The 16,668-nt window shown below is 39.7% G+C and overlaps 1 protein-coding gene across 5 annotated transcripts in view; it reads left to right on the top strand.

The window, feature by feature from the left end:
- TP63 (tumor protein p63) overlaps positions 1 to 16,668 on the top strand; it is a 329,984-nt gene that overhangs the window by 293,566 nt on the left and 19,750 nt on the right. For 4 of the 5 annotated variants that reach the window (XM_006897064.1, XM_006897063.1, XM_006897065.1 and 1 more), the window contains 6 exons: positions 5,124 to 5,310; positions 8,377 to 8,492; positions 9,901 to 10,010; positions 10,664 to 10,800; positions 13,346 to 13,428; positions 15,956 to 16,092. In XM_006897064.1, the coding sequence (XP_006897126.1) occupies positions 5,124 to 5,310; positions 8,377 to 8,492; positions 9,901 to 10,010; positions 10,664 to 10,800; positions 13,346 to 13,428; positions 15,956 to 16,092 (770 nt within the window). The remainder of the gene's footprint in view (positions 1 to 5,123; positions 5,311 to 8,376; positions 8,493 to 9,900; positions 10,011 to 10,663; positions 10,801 to 13,345; positions 13,429 to 15,955; positions 16,093 to 16,668) is intronic. The other variant, XM_006897067.1, reaches the window with a different exon arrangement.

The following is a 16,668-nucleotide window of genomic DNA, read 5'->3' as shown; positions in this document are numbered from 1 at the left end:
TCGAGAGTCTTCCTCTCTTTACCACCTTTCCACCTTCCCAAGCATGATATCCCTGTCTAAGGAATAATCTCTCCTAGCAACATGCCCAAAGTATGTGAGACAAAATTTATCATCTTCCCCCCCCCCCCCAGGGAGCATTCTGGCTGTACCTCTTCCAAGACATACCTGTGTGTTCTTTTTTTTTTTCTGCAGTCCAAGGGATCTTCATCAGTCTTCTACATCACAGTTCAAAGGCACAAGTTCTTTTGTCATCCTTACTCATTCTCCAGCTCTTAGATGCATGGCAAGTGACTGAAAAACCATGGCCTGAATCAAGGGCACTTTAGTCTTCCAACTTGCATCATCACTCCTCAATAATTTGGAGAGGTTCCTAACTGCAGACTTTCCCAATGCAATACATCTCAGCAATAATAAAACATCTTGAAATTGGAAATTCAGTAATAGGAATATAAAGTTATAGAGCCAAGTCCTTGATTTATACAATATAATAAGTACTACCTTTTTTGGTTCACTCCCATACTATTGAGCTATAGTTTCACAAGCTTCAGATACCTTGAGAATGCCTTTCTACACCCTAAAATTAAGTAGCACTCCATATTTTGCCTTCTATCTGACTTTCCTTCAGACGATGTATAACACTTAGAGGAAATCATTTGGTTAATGTAGATGCTTCCTTTAGATCAAACTGCCTTTAGGGTAGTTGACACTACTGGGTCCCTGATGCTCATCATAATAACCAGCATAAACCAAGTGCTCAATTAACAATTGTTGAATTAAAGACCAAACTTCATCTTTCTATTTAATCTGAAAATTTAGTGAAGAAGGAGATTTGGACAAAATTTTATAAAGTTTCTTCTGATTCTAACATTAATGTTTGTGTATAAGAGTCTTTTAACACCCTAGGTTTGCACCAATTTTATAGGTTAATGGTCCTCATGCTAAATATCTTTATTATAATTTTTAATTATGTAATGTTTCAAATCAAACTAAACAAACAAGTTCATCCTAGAGAGGGTGAAACTAGACTGCTCCTTGGAGGTAAAGATTCTGAAGCTTCATCTGACATATTTTGGGCATGTTATAAGGAGAGGCCTGTCCTCATGGAGGGACATCATGAGTGGGAGTGTGGAGGGACAGCGCAAAAGAGGAAGGCCGTTAATGAGATGGATTGACTCAGTGACAGGGGTAATGGGGGTAGGTGTGTCAGAGACAATAAGGTTGGCACAGGACAGAGCAGGGTTCAGAGCTGTTGTATAATAGGAGTGCTCTGAGTTGCAGGCAACGCAATATTACATAACAACAGCAACATTTCAAACTTAGGAAAAAATATAATAAGAAACGTATTAAGAAGCCTATGCACCTATCAATTGTTAACATTTTGCTACATTACTTTAATTTTTTTTAAATATTACAGACATAGTAAAAAATAATCCTCTTAGAAGTCTATCAAATACTTCTTGCCTTTTCCAATGTTAATATAGGAACAAAGATAAATCTTCAAATGACGGGAAGTGAAAATATCAGGTCCCTAAGAATAAATATGAGAATAACCAACTACTATCAAATTGGATTCCCCATTGGATTACTATGGCTGTAACCTTTATAGAGAGATAATGCCTGTCTGTCTATCTAGGGGCAGCTGGTGGATTAAAACTGCTCATATTTTTGTTAGCAATGCAATATGTAATATACTAGCCCTCTAGAACTCCTTAAAATAAATCTAGAAACAGTATCATTTAGGTGTACTTTTTTAAGGACTATAAAAGTAATTATGTTAATTTGTGTAAAAATGTACATGTTGTTAAAAAATAAAGTATGGTAAAAGAGAAATTACATTGTTTTTAAAACAATTACTCCAATAGGTTAGTATAGGGCTGAATTTGCCCATTAAGAACTCATAAATATGAGTTTGATTAATATCAAAGGTCAGTAGATTTTTATTACTTAGGGAGCTTTGGTAGCCATAGGCCTTCGGGACTTGTGCTCCCAGACCAAAGGTTGTGTGCCTTTCTGGCTACTCAGATTCTCCGGAAGCTCCTCAGGGGTGGTTGTTGATGTTGTTAGGTGCTATCGAGTGAAAACTACCCCTAGCCACCCTATGAACAACAGCTCTGAATCTGGTCCTATCCTGTGCCATGTCACCATCTCTTAATATTACTCAAGCCCATTGCTACACTCAGAGATAAGATGAGAAATTTCTTCCTGTGTGATTTACAGCCTTGGAAACTCAATGAAGGGAGAGGAATGAGGTGGTTCTGACTTGACAGTGATGAGTTCTTGAATGGGTTTTATTGTCTGGCAACAGTTAGCTCTACCCCCGCCCCCTTTTTATTATTATTAATTTCAATGAGAATTTACAGAGATTTTGGATTTCCATTCATCCATTTTTGCGCTTTCCTCCCCTCCTCCCCCTCCCACCAGTACACTTCCCCCCTTAGAAAAGTAAAAGAAAAATTCTTTCATTAGTTTACAATCCCTCATCCCAGGTCCACTCCAATATGCAGCCTTCGCTCTGGACTCTCGTCATGACAAAAATACCTAATCACAGATCCCTTTTAAACAGTTTTCTCCCTCATCTGTTTCAATACAGTATACATTATTGAACTCATCTTTCTCAGTCTCTTCCCAACCCTGATGTCAGTCCTGTTTTACACCAGTGTTACCGTGTAGTATTTGTCCTTTTGTGACTGAGATATTTCACTTAGCATAATATCCTCCAGGCTCACCCATTTTGAATAATATTGCATGAGTTCCTTGTTTTTCAAGGCAGAGTAGTATTCCATTGTGTGAATATACCACAGCTTCTCTATCCATTCATTTGTTGATGGCACTTAGGTTGTTTCCAGCTCCTTGGTATTGTGCACAAAGCCGCGATAAACATGGGTGTTCATAACAGTTAGCTCTTGACTAGTTTCATGGAGGCTTTCATAGAGCTCTCATTAAGCTACTTTAAATCATATATGTGTAGGATGTTAGAAATGGGGGCTTTCAGTATTAATCACAGTGCCTGACTTTTGCTTTGAACTTGTGCAATTTGCTGAGGATTCTCACTCATTTTTTTCTTCAAATTTGAGATACATGTTTTAATTAATTTGTGAGATGTAAAGTGACTATTAATGACACATGGAATAGAAAGCAGAATTGAAATCTTAATTTTTTTAACCCTAATTCTAATAAAATAGTCACTACGATTATTGTTTTGGACAAGTCTTTTCTGTTATGGAATTCATGACTAGAGTGTGTATTATAAGTCTCCTAACTGTAAAATACAAATGAAAATACCTTTTCTGCTGATGTTTTTCATAAAAATGGGCCTTCAACTGGCCCAAGACACTGCCTTTGTTTGTAATCATTGCCCTAGTATTGGGACCAACTCAGAGTCAGTCCTGCACTGGGTGTCTGAGGCTAATAATTGTAAGGTGGGAGACTGCCCATCCTTTTCCCTCAGAGGGGCTAGTGTATTTGACCTACCAGAGACACATGGCCTTTGGGTTAACAGCTCAGTTCCCTAGGGAATAGGTCTACCAGCATCAAGTATCAGATTAGAATTTACAACACATTATTTTAGAGTACCCAATTCAGTCGAAAACATTAGGAATTACTATATAGCTCTTAACTAATAGGATCAGATGGAAATGAATTTTCTATTGATGTTATTAGTGAAAATGAGTTCTTAAACCTGGCCTGAGACAATGCCTTTGTTTGTAAAGTCATTAGTTAAAAGCTTAAGAGCAAATATATCTATTTAAATTTAAGTCAATGTTTTCCAACTAGAATTTTATTTCTGTGACTGGCTTTTGGCATGTTTTCTATTTCTGCAAGCAATGTAAAATCCTTTTGCTGTGTTTAATCCTTGCCTGTGGGCATGGAGAGGTGACTATGCAATCCACCTCTGGCATTGGGAAATTATTAACTGAAAATTTCAGAGGACTGAAGGACTCTTGAGAGACAAAGATTATTTAAGTAAAGATTATATTTCAAAATATATAAATCAGTACTTTTTAAAAAGCTCCCTTTGGTTGATTATTTGATTTTATTCAGAGCTGGGTTGGAACATATCAATAATATACCCCTTTGCCATTCTGGCTCCTGCTTCTCACTATCTGCCTTGGAAAGATGTTGCTGCCAACTTATGATTATCACCTGTGTATGTGTGTGCATGTGTTTACTTTTGTTTGGGTAAGTGTTACTATGTGTCCCAGGCTTGGATAGTGATTTTAGTGCCTGGGTGGTTTTACCCCAGCATAGGTATGAGGAGGAGTGCAATAATGGGTCATGGACTCAGGTCATAAGGTTTAATAGGATGTGAGAATTAGATGGTAGACTTTCCACTCTAGTTCAAAGTTGGGAAGAGGAACTTCAATCTATGGTGACCTTATCCTTATGAGAGTAGAGTTATACCCCATAGAATTCTTACTCAATCACTTCAATGGCTCATTGACTTTGTTTCATTAGGATATTCCATTTCCATGCATGTGTAGGGCAAAAGTAATATTAACGGCACCTTTTGACTTTCACATTCTCTTCCATTATGATATTGGGAGACTGATGCAGTAATTTGGCAGAACTTTTTGTCATTCTATGGCTGATGGAGGTTAGACCAAATCCTTCATTCTCTGCCAGAAATTTTTTAGAAAAAAACAAAACCTTCCATATATGCTAATTCTTATTAATCTCTCTGCATAACTGTAAAGGCAAGGCTAATAATACTTTTTTAAGCAGAAAATGATATTTGTTGTTTTTTGTTTAATATCACCCAAATGTGAGGATACTGGACTTTCATTTAGTTTCTGTTAAACTATGAAACTGCTGTGGTATCAACCATTGAAACTCCTCCAAGCTTTGATTTCTTTTTCCCAGAGAGAAGTAAACAGGAACTTGAGGCATAATGTGTATTATTAAATGTGAAACCTTTTGTTAACAGTGGCAAAATACTAATTTGATCTATAATGTAGTTAACCATAAAGAGATTACTGATGAGTTGACACTAAAAGCCAATGGTAAGCATGCAACTGTAAAAGTATGAAAAGTGGGTGTATGTTGTCCGTTCTGATTGGATTCTAACAGTTGTATATGCTATTGGTTCTTCTCTTCCCTTTGCCACTGGCCCCTTCTCCGCACAGTATTCCACCGAACTGAAGAAGCTGTACTGCCAGATTGCAAAGACATGCCCCATCCAGATCAAGGTGATGACCCCACCTCCGCAGGGCGCTGTCATCCGAGCCATGCCTGTCTACAAAAAAGCCGAGCATGTCACTGAGGTGGTGAAGCGCTGCCCCAACCATGAGCTCAGCCGGGAATTCAATGAGGGTAAGGACAATCGGAATCTGTAGCTGCTGTTCAATTAAGTGTCTTAAAAAAGAGCAGTCCAAGGGAACTCTCGTAGCCAAGTGGCAAGAAGCTGCACTGCAATCCCAGAGGCTCACAGTTTGAATCCACCAGATGCTCTGCTGGAGGAGGGGCAATCTCCTCCTGTACCAGTCAGATCTGATTTGATGGTACACACACAAAAAATTAATAAAATATTTAAAAAAATTTTTTAAAAAGCGATTCTGTGAGAAGTTTGTGTAAAACCTACATTCCTGATTCCAAAGGAGTCCTGGTAGGGCAGTGCATTACATATTGGGCTACCAATCAAAAGGTTGTCAGTTTGAAAACACCAACCGTCTCACAGAAAAAAAGATGGTCGGTGTCTTCCCATTTATAGGTTATAGGTAGATTTATAGGTCTGAAACCTCATGAAGGGTTGCCACACATTGGTATCCGCTTGACAGAAGTGTGTTTGGCTTTTATGACACCCAGTGCAGACTTCTACAACCTGAAGGAAGACATCCTGGTCTACCATTTTTGCTGTTGTTATTTGAGAATCATATTAAATAAATGTGTAGCTGTCCAAATGATCAGGTCATTTTTTTTTCCAGTTTAGTAATTGCTAGATGACCTAGAATCATCCCCCCGCTGGTCCCATTATTACTGCAGTTGCTATTATTTTTATTATTATTGTAATGAGAGGACAGAAACAGGAGATGTGGTCACTGCTCTTTGAGCCTGTGCTAGAGCATTCTTCAGCTTTAATGAATTTCCCAAGAAGGTTTTCGAAGTTAAATTATTATAGAACTGGAAGAGTATGAAGGAGCATAAATTAACAAGAGTAATGGAAAAGAGGACAAGGAAAGGAAAGGAATACAGGACAAAAAAGGTATTAGGAAGAAAAAACGGATTGTTGTTGTTATGTGCCGTTGAGTCGCCTGTGACTCATAGCGACTCTATGTACAACAGCCCTAAACTCTGCTCTATCTTGTGCCAATCCCACTGCCTCTGACACACCCATCCTGATTATCCCAGTCACTGAATCAATCCACCTCATAGAGGGTCTTCCCCTCCTGTGCTGTCCCTCTACCTTCCCAAGCATGATGTCCCTCTCCAAGGACCGGTCCCTCCTTACAACATGTCCAAAGTATGTCGAAGCCTTGCCTCCAAGGAGTAAACTGGTTTAACCCTCTCCAGGATGAGTCTGTCTGTTTTCTTGGCAGTCTATGGAGTAAAAGGAAGATTTAGGAGACTAGAGAGAAGCTGTGCAGAGTCGGGGTAAAGTGTGCAAAGTGAAGACCAGCAGTCAGAAGAGCAAACATTTCTTTCTCATAAATTACCATTTATTTTTTTAGGTTCTGAATTCATGGACACATTTTCTTAACTATTATCTTCTTCAGCCATCTTAACCTTAGCAAATTTCTGACCCTTAGATTCAACATCAGTTTTACAGAAGAGGTCATTATTTCATAATGGTCTCTTAAATCTGATATTCCAATGATTCTGTAAAAAGGGTGAAGCCATGAAAGGATGGGAGACAGGATTCATTATGTAGTAGCGGTAGTAGTGATAACTTGGGAATTAAGATACTTTGTAAATAAGACAGACTAGTAAATGCAGGACATGGGGAGAATGAGGGCTGAGCTTTAAAAATGAAAAGGTTGTTGGGAAGAGTATGTGGAAAAAAAAAAAGAAAATATATTCTATGTAAGAGGAAGTAAAAATGCTTTTACATTAATAGAATACTATTTTAATCATTGATTTCTACTCTACCAAGCATAAATTTGTATCTTGCTTTTGACCTACTGTTATACCATAAAGTTTTCTCCATGTAACTAAAATTTGCCCTGATTTTATACAACTTCCTGTATTTTATCAGGGTGACATAACTGTTTGTTTTTAATGACATCTCATTGTTTGACAGGAATATACTATGCTGTAGAGAACATCTTGACACACTTAGCTCTTGACTATTTTTGAATCATTTTCTCAGAGTAGGGATGTCAGCAATGGTTAAGAACATCTTTATGGTTCCCTGTTTGCAGTTTTGAAGCTCTGCCAAGTGTCATAGTTTAATGAAACTTCACCTAGACTATTTTAGAACGTGTTTTACTTAGGTCCCCCAACCAAAAGAATCTTTCAGCACAACAAAACAAGCCAGTGTTTTATTCAAACTGATGTTTTAACTTGAGCTTTTTCCTCTCAACTCTCAGGAAAACTCACAAAATTCTCTCAATGGCGTGAGATGTAGATGTTGTTCCTAGAGACCATCAGGTCCGTTCTGACTCAAAACACAACAATGTGCAAGAGAACAAAATGCTACCTTGGTCTAGGTGGTGGTGGTTCTGTGCTGTCAAATTAGAACCAACTCATAAGTGACCCTCCAGTGGCTTTTCAGAGGCAGTAAATTGTATGGGAAAAGATTGCCTGTCCTTCTCCTGTGGGGTAGCTGGTGAATTCTAACTGTTGTGCCTTTAAGATTATCGTACAGCTTCTTACCACTAGGCCACCAGAGTTTCCATGTAGGTCTACAGTTTTGTGAAAGATTAGATTACCTTACATACCCAAAACATAAGAATGAGCCCTTGGATATTCCAGTCCTTTCAATTATTATAAAAGTTGAGATATGTTCATGTATTAGATATCTGGCAACAGGTTCTGTCTTTTTTTCCAAGGATATATATTTCCATACATACACTGGACTTCTTATGAGATGGTACTCCTTGGAGAAGGACATCTTGCTTGAAAAGGTGGAGGGTTAACAAAAAAGAGGAAGACCTTCAATGAAATGAATTGTCACCATGATTGTAGCAATAGGCTCAAGTGTGTCAGAGACAATGAGGATGGCACAGGATGTGACAGGGTTCAGATCTGTTGTTCAGAGTCACTGTAAGTAGTACTTGAGTAGAGGGCACCTAACAACAAAAACAACATCAACGAAAATATATTTCCTTTATTATGCAAACCATGTCTGGTTACCACTAACACTTTGAGCATCCTATTTTCTCTTTATTGTCTTTGTTTTCAAAGTCAGAATCTAATTCTTTCTTTATTTTTGTTCTACAGGACAGATCGCACCCCCTAGTCATTTGATTCGGGTGGAAGGAAACAGCCATGCCCAATACGTAGAAGACCCCATCACAGGAAGACAGAGTGTGCTGGTCCCATATGAACCACCCCAGGTAAAAAGATAAGGACTGGACAGATTGGAGAGTGTATTTTTCAGTAGGAGGGAGTCATTTTCTAGCCAAAATTTTTTTTAGAGACAAGGATGGTGATGCTTATCTCACATACTGAGAGTATATTCTTAGAAGGGGCTATTCCTTGGATGGGACATCATGCTTGGAAAGGTGGAGCATTAGCAAGAGAAAGTATAACACTCAATGAGATGGTGTAACAGTAACTGCAGCCATGGGCTCAAGTATGTGACAGCTGGTGAGGACAGCACAGGATAGGACAAGGTTCAGATCTGTTGTTCATAGTGTTGCTCTGAGTCATATTGGACGCAAGGATACCTAACAACATCATGTCAGCTCTTCTCTATTTTTTCTCTATTTGTCTCTTATCCATCTCCTTCAAGACTCCTAAATTTGTTCCAAATTAACTTGGTAACATGACTGTTCCCACATCCCTCTTTTGAAGGCAGATGATAATTGAATTGACAACTGGATTTACACATGCTTTTGTGTTATCTAAGCAGTTCGGCTGACAGCTAGAGATTAAGGTGGGCATTAATGGGAGACACAAGGCTGCTTATGTTCAACTGCAGATGGGGGAACATGAGAGGAATATCTTAGCTGATGTTTTAGTATGCAGGTGGCAGATTTGTAAAGCAGAGCAGTGCAGTGGGAAGAACACTAAAGTCGTAAGACCAGAAGCCTTTGCCTTGTCAGCTGGCAGTGTGGATATTTGGCATATGGACTTCTTTCTGGGCTTCAATTGCATCCTTCAGACTAGAGGATATGATTTTCAATTTTTTTTTCTTGAGATGCAGGATGCTATTAATGAGAGTGTGCATTTGTACCTATGTTATGTTGTGTGATACAAATGGTGAAGTATTCATGCTGAATGTCGGTGCTGTTATTTTTGGTCATTTTTCAGCTTGTCTTTTTAAGGCATCTTCAAGTTTGGGGTATAGCCTGTTGAACTGGGGTGATGATGTCCATGAACAGGATCACAGTCATTTCATCTTAAAGGCTACCTCGTGTAACACAGTGTCAGATTGTGCAAAACTTAACTTTAAGTGCACCCAGAGGAAAGGCAACGAGGGAGCCAGAACAGTTTCCAAGCTTGCCTTGCCTGTAAGAGCACTTGGTTGTTCATTGTTGTGTACCATCGAGTGGGGTAGATCTATCCATAGCTTAGCCTCCAGCAGGTTTTGGAGGCAGTAAATCTCATGGAAGGAGAATGTTATTGGATTCAAACCCTATACCTTTGGAATTGTCATGGAGTTTCTGATGACTAGGCCATCTGAGCTCACTAGCACTTGGTTAGAAGTGGAAATATTTAAATAAAGGAAAGAACTTAGAAGGAAACTCATCAATTCAAACCCCGGTTAACAGAATCTTGCCCCCCTCCCCTTGTGTTCAGGTTGGCACTGAATTCACCACAGTCTTGTACAATTTCATGTGTAATAGCAGTTGTGTTGGAGGGATGAACCGCCGTCCAATTTTAATCATCGTTACTCTGGAAACCAGAGAGTAAGTGACATTTACAGATCTGTCATTCACCAGAAAGGCTGGGCAGAGGGCAAAGAGAGGTGGTTTTAGCCGCCCCACTAACTGCATGCACTGTAGGGAGGTACTCTGTTCTTTGTCCTTTGTATTGTAAATCTCCGCTGCAAATACTTACATAAAAGATCTAAGAGAGTGGAGGCAGAGGAGGGTGGGTGAGAGGGGAAGCAAGGACCTGGAAGGTGTGCAAATTGCTTCATACCTGAATTCTTGACATTTGACTGGAATTGTTTCTGATTAAGCAGTGTTTGTTTTCATGTGGCCCCCCAGGCATTTAACAGTTTCTTTGAATAAGCCTGGGCTGCCTGAGGGGATTTCATCCTGAGACATCCACTGGCTTAACTCAAGTTTCCTTCAAAATGAGTCGCTAAATACAGCTGTTCAGTTAATGGCTTGGAGGTTCTTTGCAGAACAAATGGAATGTTATTTATTATTATTGCTTGTGGCGTTTCAGCACTTTCGTGTTATGCCAAGTGCTTATGGGTCCATCCTCAAAGCAGCCATGGCTAAGCTGATGGTGAGGGTGAACTGAAGTAGGCCAGCAGCAGAAAAGTGCAGATGGAAGAGAACTCCAGCAACCCATTTTGAAACTCCTTTGTCCCCTTTTCTCGAATTCCCAGTGGGCAAGTCCTGGGCAGACGCTGTTTTGAGGCTCGGATCTGTGCTTGCCCAGGTCGAGACCGGAAGGCGGATGAAGACAGCATCAGAAAGCAGCAAGTCTCGGACAGCACAAAGAATGGTGATGGTACGAAGCGCCGTAAGTAGCTGTAGTGGCCAATAGGACAAGGTTGAGTCTTTTCCAGATACCGTGGATGTAGGTTAGATGGGATAGGAGATGCAGCATGGAAGCATATGAGGGCTTCAAAGACAAAGTTTGGCTCAGGGCAACAAAGCCAGTGAGAAAAGCCATTAGGACTTACAGAGATGCCAGAAGAGATTATAGTTGTGCACTATTGTGTTAGTTCCACTGAGACAGAACCCACACATAGCTGACCCTTCCAGGTTTAAAGAGGCATGGTTTTTAATCACAGAGGAGTAACTGGTAGATTCGAACCGAGTTCCTTTGGGTGGTTATACATGACATCATCATCACCTGGAGACTTGGTGGTGGTGTTGGTTGAGTACAGTCTAATTGGAACTCTCCAGTGGGTTTTCAAAGGCAATTGATCCAAGGGAGGAAATTGCCCATCCTTCTTTCATGAAAACTGGTAGTGGATTCAAACCACATGAATTCAGGATTGAAGTGCAGTTTCTTATCAGTAGGCCACCAGAACTCTCTGGAAACTTGGTAGAAATGCACATTCTTGGGCTTCAGACATACTGGATGGATGGTACTTGTGTAAAGACCTTTGTTTTTATTTTAGTAGGTCCAGCTGTGAGTTGGTTCCAATACAGAGAGGTTAAGTAGAGTAGCTGATTCTAAAGAGCCCTGGTGCATAGTACATAACACATTCGGCTACTAACAGAAAGGTGGGTTGTTCAAATCTACCACGTGCTTCGTGTGAGAAAGGTGTTGAGTGGGTTCCGAATGGTTCTGATAAAGCAACCCCTAGCATATTTCACTCCTAGCCTAAGAAAGGCTTGATGGTTGGGATCCATGGACAGCTCTGCTGGGAAAGATAGATAGGCCATCTCCTCACATTAAGTTTTATTCAGCCTTGGAAACCCAATGGAGGGAGGGGTCCCTATGAATTGGAATTCCTTCTATGGTGGTTAGGTTTTCTATTTGTGTAGGTGATTCTAGTGCTAGCTGAAGTTTGAGAACCATTACCTGAACTTATTAGTGTTAGTTTTTTACTGAGCATGAGGGCTGAAAATAGCACCTTTCTTAACTACATAAACAATGAGCTTTAAGGATGCATTTCCTAAGGCAAAGGCTGGGACATTTGCAGATATGTTTTTATCAAGTCTTAGCTTTATTTGTTTTAACACGATGCCGCACACTTTTAAATTGACAACCCGTGCTTAGAAACACATTTTTTTCAATTGTTTATGACTGCCATATGAAATGCATTAGTATTCTGATGTTCCTTTTTTTTATTAATTAAAATGTGCAGGATGGCTACAACCGTCATTTGCATAAATGTGTTAAGGGGCTCTTTGGTGATGCTAGGGAGGGCAGTTGCCAGTTACTACAGTGAGGACAAAGATTTAGGTCAGTGGGTTTTAAACTATCTTTTATTTTTAAAAGATCAAAGAAATTAGCAATGCAAACTATATATATGTGTGTGTGTATATATATATATTTTATAAAGCTGCTGCAGTTTAAGTGAATAGAAATTGGAGAGTGAGTTTTAACTCCATGCTCCACCCTAATAGGTTGTTGTTCAGAAGGCATATACTACTAAATAAGATGTTTGGTTTAGTAACGGTTGATGCACATGTGCTGTGAAATTTGATTTTTGGAAAGTATTATACTTAAATCTGGCATCACTACAAATGCTTCATGTATTCTAGATATTAACTCCTTACTTATCTTATGGGAAAGAGATTTTAGCTTATCATGAATTATTACCCAGAAGAAATAGAAATTGTATTGCAACAGAATGTTAGAACAACCATCGACTTCTAACTGCTCAGAAGGGTTTACTTTTCTTGTTAGGATCTCTATGATTATTCTTTTTAAAAAAATCCATCGTAGTTAGGCAAAGGGAGAGGGATATATAGAGAAATAAATTTCTATCCTAATTTTACCTCTGAGTCTTTTGGTGAGATATTTAACTTTTAATATCTGAACTTTGGAAGGATGATTGTTTCTATATTTTGAATTCTGGATATAGTTTTTAATTTTAAAAAGTTTAGGGATTTCTTTCCAGCTTAAAACTCTCATGTTGCCAGAGAGAAGACTATGCTTCTGAATAATGAAACTGTTTTTCAGAGGTTATGTGATGTATGGATTAGGAATGGTAAACTCATGAGGGCAAACGTACTGGCAACATGATTGCTACAAAATATATTTCCCTCCTGGAAAATGAGTGCTCAAAAATGAAATCACAAAAACAGTATAACATCTTTTCTTATAGTAGCTGTTCATAGACACACTCTGAGGAAGACATGGAGGTTTTTACAGGGCTATGTAAACAAATGGCCATTTCCCCACCTAACAATTTCTTTCATTTGTTCTTCCCTGCTTCTCCCACCCCTCATTTTTATCATTGGGTTTAAGCTTAATGTAGAAACTACCATTACTAATTAAACATATGCTTAGAACTAGCATTGATGTTACTGTCTTTTTAAATAAATATGTTACTATTTTAAAAATATTTCCAGGATAAAACTTATCTTTTTTATGATCCTGCCAGCTTTTCGTCAGAACACGCATGGCATCCAGATGACGTCTATCAAGAAGCGAAGGTCCCCAGATGATGAACTGTTGTATTTACCAGTAAGTCTCCGTGTAATATTCAATGTTGTTTCATTGCCACCTTCTCGACATGAGCTTTCCTGTATGATCTTGTTCTGATGATCTGTAACCACGGAAAGGGGAAGAGAATAGCCGTGATAAGGCAGAGTGTATTTTTGAAAAAGAAGGAAATTATCCCTTCCCTTTACAACTTCAGAATATGTCATTGATTTCCTCCATTAATCTACCAAACTGAAGTTACCCTTCTTAACAGAGTTCTTTTTACCTAGATTTTAAAATGAATTTGTAGGTTACTATTTGAGGCTGATAAATGTGTGTTATGCAGTATGAACATATCAACACCAGGCTCACATTTTGTTAGAGTTTGCAGCATAGACAGTACAGCTGTTACGAAGCATTGAGTCTGTGAAGAAGGCAGACCAAGGCAGGCTCCTCAACTGCATGCAGAGAAGCTCTGGTGTCATGGTCTGGCCTAGGGTATTGCACTGCTAACCTAAATACTGTGTCTCTTCTAGTGTGAGCTCACCAACTACCCATCAGGGGGGACAATGGGCAATTTCCTCATTTTATGTTTTACAATATTGGAAACCTATTGGAGGGTCACTGTGAGTCAGACTCAACCTACTGGTAGTGAAGTTTTTGTTTTGAGACAGAAGTTATTAATGTAAGAAAATTGTTCACTCATGCAGGAAGCATTAGACCTCCACACACCACTAAGGTGACCTTCACTGGACTATGTTCGTAGACTTTTTACTACTCCAACTCTTTGACATCCAGTGTAGCAGCAGAGTTTTTGTGACCAGCATAGTTCTTGAGTAGCCCACATGTTAGGCTGTTGATTAGAACATAAGCAATTTGAACCCACCAGCCTTTTTATGAGGAGAAGATGTGACCAACTGCTTGGGAACACTGTGACGCAAGTTCTGCTTTGTGTTGCTGGGTTGCCAGGAATCTGAACCAGTGATGGTGTTAGATTTGGTGACTGTCCTTGATGTCAGAGAGTTAGAGGAGAGCCCTGGGGGCACAGTGCTTTGCTTGCTGGGTTTGAATCCACCAAATGTTCCACAGGAATAAGAAGAAGCAGTCTCCTCCCATAAAGATTTATAACATCAGAAACCTGATGATGGTTTATCATGAACCACTATCAACTGGCTAGCAGAGCATATGGAGAGTATTTTGTGGTTTTGGGGGTGTGTGTGCTTTGTTTTGGTGCCATCCATCTAAATTGATATAAATCATAAACGGGGCTAGGGTCTGGAGATGTGACTAGAAGCCTTCACCCTGGACTTGAAACTAAGGGAATATGTCAGCATTGAGTGTACAATACCACTTCACTTAGGGTGTGTGAGCTCTGGTGGCCTCATGGTAAGAAACTGCAGTACCAAAGCATGTGGTTTGAATCTGCCAGCTTTTCTGTGGTGAAAAAGATAGGCAGTCTCTTCTCATGCAATTATCTGCTTTAGAAAACCCACCAAGTGTCAGCTATGAGTTGGTTCTGACTCAGTGGTACACAACACAACAGCCATCAACCAACAACAAATGCCATTCCTAGCAGCACAACAACCACAACAAATATATCACAATTGGATGACTTTAACAAACAGAAATTTATTCTCTTATAAGTTAGGAGGCTGTCAGCAGTTCTAAAGAAAGAACCACTCTTTCAGGTGGTTGTGAAAGAAATTCTGTTTCTCTGAGCATCTGTAGGCCTGGTGTTCTTTTGCAGTCACCAAGTGTCTGTCTTGGCCTTCCAGTATCAAGGTGCTTCCTCATGGAGGGGACTGGGTCAACAATAAGCCAATCCATTCCTGGTAATTATTTCATGGTAGGTAGTCCTGGAAAGATGAGAACACATAGAGGAAGGTGATGCCTAGCCTAATAAGTGAGATCAGGAAACATTAATCAGAGAAAGTACTATCAGAAACGTATTTTGAATGGAAGGACAAGAGTTAGCCAGCACACAGATCCACTTCATCAATTTTATTCCAACACCTCTTAATGATGGTCCACAAAAAGAGACTGCTCACCTTTACTCTACAGAGCAGCTAGTGGATTTGGACCACTGATCTTACAGTTAACAGATCTACTTGTAGTAACACAGTATGCACTCAGAACTCCTTTAACACACCAAACCTCACTGCCTTGGAATCCTATTCAAAGCAATATCCCATTATGTTGTCAAGGCTGTAGCTCTTACTCAGAGGGCATTGTCTTTCTCCTGTGGAGTGCTTGACACATTCAGAATGTGGAGACACTTGGCCTTTTGTATTTTTTAGCCAAAAATGATCCAGGCTTCTGCCACCAGAGCTCCAATAACACACAAGATGATTAATTATTTCTCATGATGCATTCGGATAAAATTGACCTCTTAACACTCAGAATGGGGACTAGACTGAGATCAGAAGTTCACAGGAACCTGTGTTTTCCCTCAGAGCAAATGGTCAGTATTTGGACATTTAGTGCTTGTACTGACTTGCAGAACTGGAGCGCAGCAGTGCTACTGCACTGGTTCATTTTCCTTTGTCCTTCCTTCTGCTCGTTTCCATAGGTGAGGGGCCGTGAGACCTACGAAATACTGTTGAAGATCAAGGAGTCGCTGGAACTCATGCAGTACCTCCCCCAGCACACGATTGAAACGTACAGACAGCAGCAACAGCAGCAGCACCAGCACTTACTTCAGAAACAGTGAGTGAGCCAATGTGTCATGATGGAAGTTGTGAACAAGGGTGGCTGCTTAATAGGGCCAGCAGTGATGAGGACTAATGAAGAAGATGATATTATGAGAGAGCAGAGCAACAGCATTTCAGATAGGCCGGTGTGGGGTGACTTTACCTATCAGCCTTTCTCCATTCTTGTGGTACCTTCATTTGAAGTTAATCCCATGCTCTGAGATTGCATCCAAACCATTTCAGGTTGAATTACAAAGAAATCTACACTAACACTGTTAATTTCCTTTCTCTCTCCCCCCTGACTTATGTACATCTACCAGTAAGAGAGTTTGGGATACTGATTCTATTCATATTATAATGGTTATATTTTCATGTATCCCACTGGACTATCTTACACATCTCCTGAAAATGGCTGTAGACTAGTCCTTGGAGAAGACCTGTTGCTTGGAAGGTTGAAGGGTCAGGCAAGGAAAAGAAGACCCTGGATGAGATGGATTGACACAGTGACTGTGGCAGCGGGGGCAGATGTATCAGAGACAGTGAGATTGGCTCAGGATAGGGAAGGGTTCAGAGCTATTATTGTTCATGGGGT

Source organism: Elephantulus edwardii, unplaced genomic scaffold (assembly GCF_000299155.1).
Source record: "Elephantulus edwardii isolate Elephantulus edwardi_28Jun2011 unplaced genomic scaffold, EleEdw1.0 scaffold00199, whole genome shotgun sequence".
In the NCBI taxonomy this organism is placed as follows: domain Eukaryota; kingdom Metazoa; phylum Chordata; class Mammalia; order Macroscelidea; family Macroscelididae; genus Elephantulus; species Elephantulus edwardii.
Note: the sequence above shows the minus strand (reverse complement) of the source record. Positions and strands in the feature narration are given on the sequence as shown.